Source organism: Haplochromis burtoni, unplaced genomic scaffold (assembly GCF_018398535.1).
Source record: "Haplochromis burtoni strain Fernald_Lab_line unplaced genomic scaffold, NCSU_Asbu1 Contig_311, whole genome shotgun sequence".
In the NCBI taxonomy this organism is placed as follows: domain Eukaryota; kingdom Metazoa; phylum Chordata; class Actinopteri; order Cichliformes; family Cichlidae; genus Haplochromis; species Haplochromis burtoni.
Window position 1 is genome coordinate 559,168 of NW_024582672.1, and position 15,917 is coordinate 575,084.

Genomic DNA, 15,917 nt, shown 5'->3' on the forward strand with positions numbered 1-15,917 from the left:
ACCTTCCAGCCTACAGCAGTCAGCTGACTGACTTCTGCCGTCTTTCCATCGGATGCCCAAGCCACGCCTCCCCCTCGTTTGCTAGCGCTCTGCCCTCTCAGTGTGTTGTTTACATTGTCGCTGCTGAACTGAAGTTTATTCTAAATGTAAAGGAGTTCAAACTTTGACAACATCACTTTGTAGAGAGAGTGCAGGGTGTTCAACATATCTCTGTTTGCAGCATTTTTATTACTGGTTTCTTGATATATTCTTTTTTAAATAGAAGTGGACTCTAATGGTGCCACTGGTTCCACTTGATTTTAATGGGCTAGTCTGTGAAGCTCCCAGTCAGGATTACACATGTTGTGCTATTGTGATATTTTTACCTTTTGGCACAATGACCGATATCAAACTTTTTAATCACGTTTCTGTTTCCAGACACAAGCCTGCTTTGTTTGGCTGATCCATAGGTTTTGGTAATCATGTAATTTGCTCTTTGCTTGATCCATATGAGTTGACTTATCTTACTGATGTATGTTTACTAGGAACTGTAACTACATGTTTAAAAGGGAAACTGTTTGTTTTAGTGAGTTCGGTCATCACGGAGCATCGTGGGAGGAAGTGTAGACATAGATTCTTAAAGCCATTCTGACTCCTGCCAGTCACATTTTCGTACAATAAGAAGTTAATTATGTGAATCTGTTTGTTTACATTTTACAGTGTGATATTGATGCCTGTCCTTCTCCTTACTTACCTTTAAGAACATCCTCCGTATTTCATCCTCTGCTTAAAGTCGAACCCTGTTTAACCGTGTAAATCAGTTTGCTAAGTTTCATCACTGACCGGGTTACTCATGCTCAACACTCATTATGTTACGTTATAGTTATTTTAGTGCCACCATCTGACTGAAAGGGAAACGGTTGTTGTGGAGATCACAGGGAACAAACTTTAATTCCAGATTGAACTGAGTGCAGAGGAAGCCGTTAAAGACAGTCACAGGTGTGTTTTTGTGTTAAATAATCACTGAAATATTTAGAGAACTGCTTCGTATTGATTTCTTTGATCACATTTGTCCATTTCAAAGGACACTTTGGGTTTATCTTTGTGATTGAACTGTATGATGGGCTGCTGGTATTTAATGTTGCCATGATGGGCCAAGCCTGATGTTTAAGAAATCTCAAATAAAATGTGATTTATGCCAATGAGCGATTTGTTTTTTCATTCCTTTTGTGAACTCTGCATCAGTGATATTTCTGAAGTTTTGCTGCTGATGCTTAGCTTTGATATTTCTTGTTGTGCTTTGATGCTGATTGTGAAAAATCCTGCTGAACCTGCCCGCCCCCGCCCCTTCATCCTCACTCGGTTTCAGCAGATGCCGCCCCTCCCTGACTTATTCCTGTTAAAAAGGGCTTTTTCCTTCCTCCTCCTGTCACCAAGCTCTTGCTCGTTGGGGTTTTCTCTGTTATTGTGGGGTCTTTACAGTATAAAGCAGTAATTTTGTTGTGATTTGGAGCTGTAGAAATAAAACTGAAATAAAACAAAATGTTGAAATAATTTGATGTAAAAATGACCAAGTTACCTTCACATCTTTTAGAGTTTTTCACTCAACTCTTGGTACCCCTACAGCTTCTCATGTTCCTTCTTCCTGATATTGCTGTCATTGGGAACCGCTACATCAACTACGGCCGTCTTCTTCTGCTTGTCTACCACCACTATGTCCGGTTGGTTAGCCACCACCATTTTGTCCGTCTGTATCTGGAAGTCCCACAGGATCTTAGCTCGGTCATTCTCCACCACCCTTGGGGGCATCTCCCATTTTGACCTCGGGACTTCCAGGTTATACTCGGCACAGATGTTCCTGTACACTATGCCGGCCACTTGGTTATGGCGTTCCATGTATGCCTTGCCTGCTAGCATCTTGCACCCTGCTGTTATGTGCTGGATTGTCTCTGGGGCATCTTTACACAGCCTGCACCTGGGGTCTTGCCTGGTGTGATAGACCCCAGCCTCTATGGATCTTGTACTCAGAGCTTGTTCTTGTGCTGCCATGATTAGTGCCTCTGTGCTGTCTTTCAGTCCAGCTTTGTCCAGCCACTGGTAGGATTTCTGGATATCAGCCACCTCCTCTATCTGCCGGTGGTACATACCGTGCAGGGGCCTGTCCTTCCATGATGGTTCCTCGTCTCCCTCCTCTTTCTTGGGTTTCTGCTGCCTGAGGTATTCACTGAGCACTTGGTCAGTTGGGGCCATCTTCCCAATGTATTCTTGGATGTTCGTTGTCTCATCCTGGACTGTGGTGCTGACACTCACCAGTCCTTCCTTCTGCTTAGCGTACAGCCTCAGGGTGCTGGACTTGGGGTGAATGCATGCATCAAGACCATGCATGGTCAGTGGCTTCTATCTCCTCCTTTGGCCAGCCTATTACCCCAGCAGGGTACCTGATCACGGGCAGGGCGTACGTGTTGAGCCCGGATCTTGTTCTTACCGTTCAGCTGACTCCTCAGGACTTGCCTGATCCTCTGCAGGTACTTGGTGGATGCAGCTTTCCTAGCGGCCTCTTCATGGTCATATAAGTAAATAAAAACATCTATATATAAACATAAACATAGTAACTACAACCCAAGACTAAAATCTATCCTGTGTATTTGTGTGCGAGTTAGCCAGATTACACAACCAAAGTTTGTGAAAAAGAGTTTACAAAGAGTTCTCAGGCTGTGTCAAAGGAAACACCTACTAACATCACGCACTAACACATACTACCACACAATCCCAATTCAAGAAAGTGGAGACACTGTGTAAATAAAAGCAGAATTTAATAAGAGAAAATATATCAGGTGTGCAACAGCAGCAACATGTCTCAAACAACGTTAAGCAAGCAGCATCTTAGAGGTTCACTGATGTGCAAAAGCACTGCTTAGAGTATCTATAATTTCACATTACACAGAATTATGTTTATGTCCCTACTTATGTTTGTTGCTCGTTGTGTTTTGCACCTACAAAACCTCGTAGACATTGAATTGACCACAAACTCCTCGAGTTCAATGTTATTACATAGCACCGAATCACAACAGTCTAAAAATGCTTTATATTGTAAGGTAATACAATACCTCATAAACACGTGAGCAGTAATCGAGCTTTTCACATATTTATGACCAAAATACCTCCACAAACTCTGAGACTGATAAATGTGCATTCAAAGCAGCATATCTGACCCTCCTCTGTGTAACTCTGTAACATTCGTAGTATAAAGATTCAGGTTTTATCAGATACACTAAAATTAGCGTAAGATAATACGAGTAAGTCTTCCCAAAGCTACAATCATAAAACCGTGTGTACAGTTGGCACTTTCTTCAGCATTAACTGATTTACAGAAAACTCACCTGCTGCAGGCTCAGTTCAGCTTTGACCAGTGTTCCCAGTGTTCTCCCAGAACTCCCAGTGGACAGAAATATCCTTCGTCTTTGCCTCAAACTCTTTGAAGTTATATGTGGTGAAAAAATGACAACGGGCATCATTCGAGACATGTACAGTTTTATTGTTGTGTCACAAACACACTGCAGCTCTTTTACCTCATTAGCATTTTTATTTTGATCATCTGATAAAGTCATACATGCCCGCATAAATATTTGCACTGTTAATATGTATATATTGTCATCACCATGGAATTAAGATGCTCCGTTATGAGATTGGTTTTCTCTTTTTGACCTTTATTCTTCCAGTGGATCAAAGTAAATGGCAACATTGTTACATGGAAAATATGTAGATGAACAGCAAACACACGTAATCATGTCTGAATGCGTCGCAGCCGCCTTATAGCAACACAACTGTTTGTCTGCGATGGCAAAGAAACAAACAGAGGTTTACCTGTAGCTTCAAAATACATCCAAACTCTCTCTCTCACACACACACACACACACACACACACACACACACACACACACACACACACACACACACACACACACACACACACACACACACACAGCAATAAATAAAGAAACACAGGTGTCACAAATGAAGCGGGTAAAAGCCTCGGCCTGGGTTTAAAGTGGCTTTAAAGTCAAACGTGATAACAGTGATGACAGGAAACAAGCAAATCCACGACTACATTATTTATGTGTTGAAAAACAAAACTAAAGGACAAGTCTGCTGTTACGTGTCTACAAATCTGACGAGAAGCCCAAAACCAACAGAGTGTTACTGGGACCATAACCAGACTCTAAAAGGACCCACTGGTTTCTGTTGGAGCGATCAGTTGATCTAATTAGAGCCTGTGGGCTGTTCATTGTCTCTTTAATCACTACCAGAGGTCTCTTCCTGTTGATAGTTCTTCCTTCCGACTGTTACCAACTCGTATGGTTTTTGCTCCAATGTCTATTTTCCGTCCATAATTTGCTAAACGAGCTTGAAGAACACTGAGACCATGAAGCCTGTGATGCCATTTTTCCTAATAAATCAAAGGCAAACTGTCCATTTTCTCACAGACTCAACACTTCATTTTATATTAAAGTCAGTGTTGCAGGCTGGAGGAAATGTTGCTGCATGCATGGCCAATGACAGCTGTGTGCAGCAGAGGAGCAAAAGCAGAGCTGGCGTTGGGTTTTCCTGTAGATTTGTTGACAGTAACAGTCAAAGCTGCGCTTTAAGAGGTGTGAAAACGCTACGAGTAGCTGCAGGTAAGGAAAAGCACCAACATGAAGCACGAGGACATGAGTGCTGCGCCGAAACATTCATCATCACTACTTTCTTTCTCCGTAGACACGGCACACACAGGTGATAGAAACAATGCTCCACACGTGGGAAGGACAGACACGTGGATAAAGTAAGGGCAGATGACAAAAGGTGTGAGCACACAGCCTTTGTGAACAGATGGGCGGGTTGATGTCGGCTGAGTTTCTGATGATACACATTCACACTTTATCTGGCATTAATCTCATGTGTACTGTGGCCGTTCTGCAGCTGGTGCATGTACAGCAGGTTCAGGTGGGCTAACGTGGTAAATGCTTTGAATTATTTCAGCTTCTTTCCAGTCCCAGCTTGACTTTTTGTCATCAACTCCCCTATGTACAAATGTTTACACGAGTTCTTCAAGAAGAGGCCGGTGCGTGAGGCGAAACATCCGAGACGCGCCTTTTCTTTCTAATCCGCCTTTGGTGCATCGTACCTACATCACATCAAAGCAGCCACAGGAAGCGAAACACGAACAAAAATCATCAGGACGGTGAGGGGTGGCTATCTTTGGTCACAATCAGAGCGAACATCTATCGTTAAAGCACAAAAATACGGTTCCAATATCTGACAAACCAAAGAAGAAGAAAGAAAAACTCCAGTGATGAGCAGGGACAGAGGGCGGTTCGATCTGAGGAAGTGTACGTCACCAAAAGCTTCAGTGGAAAATGTAGATCAGTGGAAGCAGCTGCTCAGCTAAGGTTTTCATCCTCCTCCTCATCCTCGGTGTCCTCACAGTAGCGCTGGAGCAGTCGGTGCAGGTGCTGCTGCAGCGCATCAGGCTGCAGGGCATCTGCGGTGTTGTCCAGGCGCTCTAGGTGCACATGCTTCCCCTGAGCATCCCTCACCACGGTCCTCTTCTGGCTGCGTGAATTACGCATCTGGCTTCTGCAGGAACAGGAAACAGTAGTAGTTCATCCAGGATCACAGTAAGTGGCTGCAGACTGCCAGGCTCCACGTTTGTTTCATAAAGAACAATAAATGCATCACCTTCATTTCCATGTTAATTAATCATATCGCACCACATGATGCATCATGCTTTAACTGTTGTTTAAATGTTTGCATCAGGATTTGAAATGTTTTTCTGATATTTCAGATTTCCATCTAAACAAACTCAGAATCATTGTGTTGTTTCCTAAATCCCTAATAATTTTAACTGTATTGCATCTATACTCGTGTGGTTACATGGTGTTGTCACATCTAAAAGGATGCTGGTTTGAGTCCAGCTGGAGGCTTTGTTGTTGGATCAAATCAAACGTGGCGACGCCCTTTTAAAAGAATGATGTCACACATCATGTGGACTGAAATGAAAAACAAGTTCACTCTTATATTCACAGCCTGTTCTCTCTCTAGCCCGCTGGAACAAAACGTGGCTGAAACAAGCATCAGAAACCAGCAGAGCATAAGCAAACATTAGCATATGCTGCTGTCACTTTGCTGTATTACTCACTGGTTGTACCAGTAATGGCACCATTGTTTCATACCAGGAATGCCAGTAATGTGAAATATGTGTGTCTGCATCTATTATTGCTACACTGCACATCTCAGGATCTGATGAAAACAACAGAAGTTGTATAAATAATGTGCGCAGGTGTCTCTTTTCTCCCTCACAGACAGTAAAGGTTAGGACAGTCACAGTGTGGTCACACAGCACACTCATGCAGTCCAACCTTTTAACCACAGAACCGTCATCCTGTACAATCTCTTTCTCTACTATATGCGGCATTAGCACTTTTCCAAATCCTCCAGCGTAACTCATTGCCTGGAGGGGAAGAATGAGGAAAGACAGATCAAATGCTAGAAAGGTTTTCTCAGCGCAGTGATAAAATGCCTGCATTACACCACGAGTGTCCTTTCATCCTCGACACGTCTAAAAACAAATATTATTCCCGAGCTGAAATCTTACTGACCTTCTCAAAGTCCTCTCTGGCTGAAGGCAGGTCTGCAGCCAGCGACGGGTCTCCTGTGTGCTTCTCCATCCTCTCGCCTCTCACCACAGTTGTCTTGACAACCTTGCTGACCTTTCTGCCCTGCACTGGCTCCACTTCAAACTTTGACGCTGTGGCAGCGCTCAGAGCTGAGGACTCTGAAAAGGTCAGCTGGGAAGGAAATACGATGTCATGGTTACTTTGAATAACAGAGGACTGAACTACAGCGAAGACGTGCCTGCAGTTAACTGGATTTACAGTTAACTGGATTTACAGTTAACTGGATTTACAGTTAACTGGATTTACAGTTAACTGGATTTACAGTTAACTGGCTCACCCAAACACATCGGAGAGAAAGCGAGACCATCAGAGACGTTAACTTGGGGTGAATGTCTTCCCCGAGGACATCAGGCATGCAGACTGATCTACCTGAGCTGCAGCCAGACCCTCCACTGCAGCCGGCGTCCAGTTGGGTTCAGGCTTAAAACCGTCACAGCTGCATCAGGAGGCCCTGAATGATCCCTTGGTTGAGTTTGTTAGACTAAGCAGTTTGTCTTCGCTCAGTCTCAGTGTGTATATGCAGCACTTCTGTATTTAATATTAGCAGCACTCTCTCCCTGCACTTCACCTCTCTGCTCGCTTCTCTTTCCCCTCACCTGCAACAGGTTGCAGCACTTTGAGGCAAAAAATTAATTGACTCTCGACTGCAGCAAAATAACTCTCCTCATTACCGGATATAAAACACAAAGCAACAGTAGGATTAGCAGACGTCAGAGGCTCTCACCTCCTTCTGATCGCCTCCACTGTGAAGCACAGTTCTCTTCACCACCTTTGAAACAGCATCTCCCTCCTCTATCTGGACCGACTCCTGGTGAGAGCCTTCGATGGTCACTTCCTGTGTCTCCATGCCGTCTGGAGACACATATTTACGAATGACCTTCCGCGTGACCTGTTGGAGAGGAAAGTCACTGTAAAGGTTTTCTGTATGAAGGACCAGGTTTTAAGTGTAATACAGATTTCAGTGTTGAATCTTCCTCACTTTCTTGACCACCATGTTGCCATCTTCATCGATGTACTTCTCTTCTGTCAGGGTCTGCAGGGGGATGTCTGGCAGGTTATCGGCCTGCAAAAGACACAAAACGCTTGCTGTCGGTTCACACCTTCACTCACATTACGCACAATCTACAGACGTCAAAGAACATTTTGCAATCAATCCAACGGTAATTAATAATAGTCAGCTCCAACAGATCTCTGTATTTCAAGTCCGTCTGAAAACTGACGATTGCTGAATACCAGCGTCATTATGGGTCCATTCAGGTTATACACAGTGCAGCTTTCCTTTTTCAATGCACAAGTATCACTTCCAGTAACAAAAGAAAAAAACCCCTAATGGTGACGTGACAACATGTGTAGAACAAAGTGTAGAAATACAAATTTATCTTAAAAAACAAGCAAAAAAACCAAAAATGTGAATCTAAAGTCAATGAAATTGTAAAGGACCAAAGTTTCTAGCTGACTCTCTGAAATATGACTTTCTGCATTGGAGGAAAATGAATTTGAGCCGAGTGTATTATACAGGATTAATCTGAAAAGCTCAGGCTGAAAAAGGAGCAGCAAAACGATCCACTAAACCTTCAACAGGCCACAGGCGCACTGCACTGCACGCAGTCATGCTCGTTTACCTGAATGATTACTCTGCGTCGGACCACCCTGGTGGTCAGTACATCCTCCTCTGAGCTATCAGAGGACAGCATCCCTAGCTCCTCAGCTATCTCCTGCACATAACCAGCATGGGTCAACATAGCATGGGTCTAAACAGTGTCTACAGTTAACTTCTGAAGCCACAGGTCTCTGTGCAATGCTGTGAAAAACTGAGTACACTGTTACTGCTTCCACAGGAATCAAGAGGGTAAGTAGCAGGTTCTGCTAATCAAATGCATGTGAGCAGAAGTCTACAGCATTCAGGTGAGCATCAACACAAGCAATGAACTCAGCAATGAACTGCCCAGATTGTTGGCCAGAAGTTGTTGCTGTCCATCAATCTGACGTCCAAACAAGTCAAAGTGGAAACATTGTTAGCAGGAGTTAGAGTAGAGGCGATGAGCTGCACTTGGCCTGGGTACGTGCAGTCAGTGTAGGGAAGTCCTGAATCCCAGAGTCAAATGAAAGGCCACCTGTACCGAAGACACTACCACTACTGAAGAACAAAGGGGGGTCTGAAGTACTCCCACAGATCTGCAACAGAACGGCTAAAAAATAAAAGACTCAAGCTGGGGTAGTAGTCCAAAGACCAGAACTCAACTCTTTACCTTAAGAGAGCTGTGCATAAACAAAAGCATAACTGCACTGCCCCATATGACTGTATCCTTCATAGCTAAAGGAAATTCTTTTTGCATATATTTAAGGGGGGGATTATCTGTACATGTGAGTGGGATGAACTGCAACAGGCAGAAATCAAAGCAAACAGGTGCAAATGTCTCAGACTGTTAAAGATTCCTTACAGCAGCTCATGCATTTCATCAACAGTTTGAGATACTGCAAACAAACAAACCCCAAACAGCACACTGGTGTGAGGAAGAAGTGTTTGTGTTATGACATTTGCAATATTTCTAATATTTATGCACACAAAAGCATTTTCAGTGTCTTTTAGTCTCCAAAGTACCGACTGCTTGTTTGTCTCTTGATTTAGGAATGCAGATCCACAGCACTGTGCTCATGCTCAACCTCTTACCCGTCCCAGGAAGTCATCATCGTCATAGTATTCTGCCTGATCTCTGGAAGGGAGCTCCTCCAGTACGGGGAGCCCACTGTCTGTCTGATATGCCTCTACATCATAAGCAAATTCAGGAAGACTTTCGCTGCTGGTAGAGAAGAGATTTCTATCTTCTGCCCGCAAGAAGAGCTGGTTTGCTTGAGTAGCACGCTGAAGGCCAGTATCAAGACTACTCCCAGGTACTGGTGAAGGGGGTTCAGAGATATGATAGGTAATCACATCTTCTGGTTCCGAAAAGTCAGAGAAGGCTTGTCTGCAGTCAAAGAACTCCATATCTGAATCAGAGTGCTGTGGAGATTCAGAGCCCTTGAAGTGCTGCTTTACTGGGACATTCGGTTTACCTAATTCAGATTCGGACGCTTGTTTCTCTCTAGTTCCTGTGAGGACCTTCTTAAAGTCTGGTGAAAAGTCTTCGGTGTCTCCAAGGGTTTCAGACTCTTTCTTAGTCAGAGCTTGGCTCTCAAGCTTAGCTGACATAGAGTCGCTGCACACTGACAACAGGAGGCTCCTGTCATTCAAGGACACTTGGCTACAGTCAGGAGCTCTCAGATGTTCTGGAAGCATTGCCTGGTAATCTCGATCAGGAGTTGGCGAGGGTGAAAAGTGCTCACTAGATTGTGCTTCCTTCAGGGACAGCTCCCACTCAGAGCACCTGTGGGATGCAAATGAAGCCTTCTCACGTGAAGGCAGAATTGGAGTAACAGCTCTGTGAGTTGTGTATGTGCTGTGTTCAGGTAGCTGTAGAGGGACTGATGCCATCAGCTTGTCTTCACCAAAGAGCACACCTATGTTACTGCTCTGCTGTGTTATTGTTGTAGCAGACTGAAGCTGTGTGTCATCGTCTGTTTGAAACCGTGTTTCCTTTGATGTCTCAGGAGCCTGGAAGTGAAATTTCAACATTATCTCAGTAGCTAACTAAGGATACCAGAGGGTGAGCTTTAACCAAGCAGACAAAGCCTTTTTTAATCCAGAAAAACAAAGCAAGTTTAGTCTGAGTTTAGGGAAATAGGTTTACTGCTTAGAAACGTGCAACAGACTGCAAAAAGTGCCCCTCAATAAACAACCGTCTGTCATCAGACAAATGAACTGAAGGGAATAATTAGTAGCTCACGACACATCCCCAGCATTAATGCACTCCATGTTGTTGTTAGTTCAGCAATGTATTTTCCTTTTTTTGTCACACAGTTACACTTTTTTATGTCCAAGTGACATAAAAGGTTACGTTAATGAAAACTAGTTACTCTCTGCTGGATTTCATGCTTTCAGTCTTACCCTTTGAGAGGCTAGCTTGGTCTTTAGATCATCAACACTAACAGGCTGGGTCTTCTTCTGCTTTCCTTCACCATCATTAACATGTGAGTCTTCCTCACAGACGGTGGTTTGTAAAGTTGAGAAGCTTCCAACCTGGGATCCGGGCTCCATCCATTCTTTGTATGACTGAAATTCTGGTTGTAATTCTTTCATTTCTTGCCACTTAGGATGTTCTTCACCAGACTTATCCCCAATTTGAATTACTAACGGTGACATCGCTGTTGGGCTTTTGATAAGTAACGATGAAGATGGACCAGAGTCTAATTCCTCCTCTGATTCCGCAGTTTCAGGGCTCAAAGGTCGCGAAATATCATTAATCCAACAATCAACAGGCAAGGCCACAAACTCAGAGTCTGATGCAAAAGAAACCGGAGAAGATGATCTATCTACTGGAGTAGCATTCATAAAATAAGACGACAATATTCTCATAAATTCAGGTACTGGTGAGTCAGGTAACAGTTGTTCAAACTCACCGAGAGACGACACAGATTCAGGTGAGGATGGTCTGTCACTACCAGGAACTTTTGATGATTTGACAATCAACTCGTACTCTGAGTCTGAACTCTGTGATTCAGTTGACGATGACTCACAAATAGTGCTGTAAGCCTCCAACGACTCTGTAAACTGAGGGATGGGAGAGTCTGGAGACAGCGGCCTGTTCTCATTGAACTCTGGCATTGATTCTGGAGATGATGCTCTTTTGTCAGCCATGTGTACGGCAGATTCAAATGACACAGGTATGTATTCAGAGGACTCAGAGGATAGTGGCCTGTCTGTCTCGTTTTGATCATCAAACAGTGGAACTTCCACAGATGATGGTCTGCATTCTACAAAGTCAAAGTCTAAATTCAGTGGCATATGATCTGAACCCAATGCTAAAGGTGACGATGATGATCTGGGAAACATTACACATTCTGACAATGCCACTGTAAATTCTGGTACTGGAGAATCTGGTGAAAGTGGTCTGAACTGACTGACTGATGTCACAGGTCCTGGTGATGGTGCTCTTGCATCTAACACCATGACTGCATTGGGGGACATGGAGGATTCTGGTGAACCTTCATCCTGTGTTTCTGCCTCAGGCAATTCAAATATAGACTTTCCCTGTCTGTATGGAAGTGCTCGTGAAGAGAAAATGTGTTCAGTCATAGGTGGAAGTGACTCTGCCTCCTCTGAATTTTTATCCTTTTCTGTCCGATTTTCGTCATCTGTTTCACTTCTCTCGTAGTCCATTGTGCTGTCAACAAACTGTGTAAACCTTTTTTTACTATGCAAAGTTTCTCTGGCACACTGAAGATGACTTGCTTGAGAACTTGGACTCCATTGCTCAGCATCATCAGCGAGATTATACTCAGTTACCATAATTAGTGATTCTTTAGGGTCAGGTGGGTCTTTTGATTCATTTAAAGATGATCTGGATGCAAGTATTTCCTCCATATCTAATACTAAAGATTCAGGTGATGTTGTTCTTTCTCCCGTACAGAATGGAGCTGAAGCCTGGGATAAACTGTCAGAATCTGAAAAGTCTAATGGTGACATGTTTCTCACACACGTGAAAGTTTCCACAAAACTCTTTGTGAAATCGGGCACTGGTGATTCAGACCCCAGGAGTTCGTCATATGATCTTTCGGACTGCGCTGACAATGCTCTCTTGGTAGTGACTCTTGCGTTAAATGGAGAATATGTCAGATCACAGTCCAGATCTGAAAACAATGATGATAATGATTCAGAGGATGAGCTGCCATAAAGTGTTCCTGCTGCTGGAGCCTCAAAAACATTTTGTGCAAACCAAGGGAGAGGTGAGTCTGGAGAAAGCTTCTTGTGTTCATCAAATGACTGAGTAGATTCTGGAGATGCTGATCTAATGTTTCCAAGTAGCACTAATGTCCCAGGAGACATGGGCCTGTATTCTGGTATAGATTCAACAGAGAGCGGCCTTTCTTCTGTTTCTGATTCTACTGATTCAGGAGAATCTGGTCTGTTCTCAACACAGAAAATTGTGGACATCAAAAAGTCCCTCACAGCGTACTCGACATCTGATTCGATGGATTCAGGAGAGGATGAGCGATACCCAACATTTACAATGACGTGTTCTGGCATTCCTGGTGTGTAATCGGGTATTGGCGAGTCTGGTGACTGCACTTGGTACTCATCTCCAGATGCTACCGAGCCAGGTGAAGAGCATCTCATGTCATGAACTAGTGAGCTTAAACTTATAAAAATATATTCATCGTCCGAACATGTTGACTCATGAGATGCCGATCTTTGTACAAAGACATTTTTGGGTACTCTAAACAGTGTTTTCACAAAGTCAGGTACAGGTGAATCAGGTGAAAGTTTATCTGATGATAGAGATTCAGGAGAAAGTGGTTTACCAAGTGTTGGGAGGTCTATTTTTAGGTCTGAAAGCACTGACTCAGGGGACATGGACCTTAAAGCACTGTGAGACTCACGAGGTAACTGAATGGGTGAGGCAGGTGAAAGGGGTTTACAATGATCTTCTGACTGAGTTGAATCAGGAGATTCTGCCCTGTCCTCAAACATCTGTAAAATCAGAGGAGCATATTCTGTTTCTGAAGCCACCGATTCAAGTGACGATGACCCGTGAGCTTTGAACTCAACATTAGTTTCTGGCAAACCCCGTCTGAAGTCAGGTACAGGGGAATCAGGAGAAAGACTTGTGTATTTGCTCACAGATGGTAAGGATTCTGGAGATGAATGCTGGCCTTCTGGGACCATAAGAGAATATAACTCTGTTTCAAAATCAGATAACACAGATTGAGGTGAACAAGACCTGAAGTCTGTATATGATATTGATGATTCTAGATCTGGTCCAAATTCAGGAATTGGTGAGTCTAGTAAAAGTTTAAACTCTGATGCAGCTGATTCAGAAGATTCGGCTCTGTCCTTAAAAAGCCCTGTGGCACACAAATCTCTCTCTGAATCTTCATCTGAATATACTGATATGGGTGATAAGGGCCAGTATTTGACTTCTAATATAGTGGTGTACTGGGATAGTGGAGAGTCAGGAGACAAACATCTGAGGTCAGACACATCTGATTGGCAGGAGTCTGGTCTGTCCTTAACATCAAACATCTGTGAAATCAAAGGAGCATATTCTATTTCTGAAGTTACCGATTCAGGTGATGACAACCTGTGACCACTGGCATCAACACAAGAAAGAGTGGAATTTGGTAAATGACCTGATTTGTTTAGAGAGCCACTTGATTCAGGAGAAGATGATGTGACATTTGCCATTAGTGATACAGGTGAGGAAATTCTATACTCTGATATAGAGTCAAAGGTCAAAGGTTTCTCTTCAGTTTCTGATTCTAATGATTCTACAACAACTGGCCTATCTTCAGTATCAAGTAAGCGGTTAGCTAAAGATGAATACTTAACATCAGACATAACTGTTGATCTAAACTCAACAAATGATGGGTAACGTTCAGCTACTCCTGACATGACCTGAGGTTCAGATGAATCTGGTGATTGAGTTTGACTTTCGTCTCTAGATATGCCTGAATCAGGCGATGGAAGTCGGTGTTCATCTGTCATTGATACAAATCGACCTTCTTCAAATTCTAAATCAGAAAAACAAACAGATTCAGTTGAACTGGACCTGCATTCAGCATTCGAAACACTTGGGGGGTGAAATATAAAATGTTTGAATTCAGGTATAGGTGAATCAGGGGAAAGTGTCCTAAATTCATTTTCAGAATCTGGTGTAAGTGATCCCCCCTTCACCTCAAAAAATTGCATGTCCAAAACTTCTAAGTCATTGTCCAGCATGAAAAATGTAGGTGATGATGACCTGCTTCCAAAAACTAACACACCTTCTTCTATATCTGGGTTGAATGGTGGTGGTAGAGGAGAGTCTGGAGATAGAGGCCTAAACTCATTAATGGATGCCCTTGAGTCAGGAGACCATCTTCTTATTTCTGTCACTAAGTCTTCAGGTGACATGGGCCTATATTCCATGACTGACTCTGGTGAAAGTGGCCGCAATTCAGTTTCTGAAATGAAAGACCCTGGACTGCCAAGGATGCAGGACTCAGCAGGACTAAACTCTGATGAAACTGAAGGTTCAAAAAATAAAGCAGAAAATTCCTTCTCTTCCACATCTGAATCGAGTTGAATACATTCTACATTGGTCCCAGTATCATCAACTATTTCAGCTCTGTTTACAAAACTTTCTCCTACATAATGAGGATCATACAGCTGACATATCATCTGGTGTGCCCTAAATGTTTCATCAGCTGCTGACATCTTGTCTTCAAGATTGGAAGCTGAGTCTGTTCTCTCATCTGTGAAGACCACTGAAGTTGAGAAGCCATATTCAGTATGTGAAAGCAATGACTCTGGTTTGGAGGACCTATATCCAAAGGCAGCTGTGTGCAATTCAGGTACAACAGGTCTGAAATCTTGTAAGGGTGAATCAGGTAAAAATGGAGTGCTTCCATCTGCAGATATTACAGAAACATGTGATAAAGGCCTCCTTTTGTTGTGGTCTGATCCATCAGTTGACACAGCTGATTCTGGTAAAGATGAGTGACACTCTGAAATGTTAGAAAAGTAAGGGAAAATCGGAGGAACTGGGGAATCCGAGCAGATGCCTTTCAAAGAATCTGGAGAATCTGTAATTTCCTCCAGCAATAAAGACCTGTTTTCTGACTTAGAATCAGGTGACAATGGTCTGTCCTCTGAATCCTCCAGAACATACTCAGTTTTTGTTCCAGCATACTCAAAAAACCCAGTTTTACTTGTCTCTCCGACATAGTGATGATCATGTATTTGAGAACTTAGCTTCCAAAATTCAGGACCATAAACAAGTTTATAGATGGGCACTTTAACCTTCTTTAAGGACTTACCACTACCAGCAGTCTCTGTAAACTCTGTGATTCCTGATTTAGGAGATTTGGGTGTGTGTTCAGTACAAGTTATGTCTACACTTGATTGTTGAAGCTCAGAATTTGAAATTAGTGACTTAGAAAGTAGTAATTTATGATCACTAAATGAAATTGATTCAGTAAGACCTGTTTCAAATGTCGGCATTGGAAAGTAACCACTCTCTTCTCCAGAAATTTCAGAATAAAGAGATGAAGGTCGAACTGCAGAGCAAAATGATAGAGCTGAGTACTCATTCCTTGACGAAAGCAAAACGGGTGATAAGGGTTTTCCAAGAGTAGCTGTAAGCG

The 15,917-nt window shown here is 43.1% G+C and overlaps 3 protein-coding genes across 3 annotated transcripts in view; 1 reads left to right on the forward strand and 2 right to left on the reverse strand.

The window, feature by feature from the left end:
• Nucleotides 1-1,184, forward strand: part of camk2d1 (calcium/calmodulin-dependent protein kinase (CaM kinase) II delta 1) — a gene marked incomplete in the record, with an annotated part of 97,977 nt that extends 96,793 nt beyond the window's left edge. Inside the window, 1 exon segment of the mRNA XM_042228207.1 lies at nt 1-1,184.
• A 2,723-nt stretch (nt 1,185-3,907) lies between these two features.
• The window catches only part of LOC102305450 (ankyrin-2), a gene marked incomplete in the record, with an annotated part of 122,025 nt that continues 110,015 nt past the window's right edge, over nt 3,908-15,917 (reverse strand). Inside the window, 5 exon segments of the mRNA XM_042228208.1 lie at nt 3,908-5,595; nt 6,378-6,469; nt 6,618-6,806; nt 7,420-7,584; nt 7,675-7,758. Coding sequence (XP_042084142.1) covers nt 5,400-5,595; nt 6,378-6,469; nt 6,618-6,806; nt 7,420-7,584; nt 7,675-7,758 — 726 coding nt within the window.
• On the reverse strand, nt 8,434-15,911 carry LOC106633652. Its single transcript, XM_014340136.2, has 2 exons — nt 10,681-15,911; nt 8,434-10,287 (listed from the first exon to the last, which is right to left on the reverse strand). Exons 1-2 carry the CDS (start codon nt 15,772-15,774, stop codon nt 9,355-9,357), a joined length of 6,027 nt encoding a protein of 2,008 aa, XP_014195622.1. The 5' UTR covers nt 15,775-15,911; the 3' UTR covers nt 8,434-9,354.

Bases quoted from the DNA above. Each gene is read 5' to 3' on its own strand.
- LOC106633652 (XM_014340136.2), bottom strand. From the start codon at position 15,774: ATGCCGACATTTGAAACAGGTCTTACTGAATCAATTTCATTTAGTGAT. The intron at 10,288-10,680 runs GTAAGACTGAAA...TTTCACTTCCAG, and splicing joins CCAAGCTAGCCTCTCAAAGG to GCTCCTGAGACATCAAAGGA.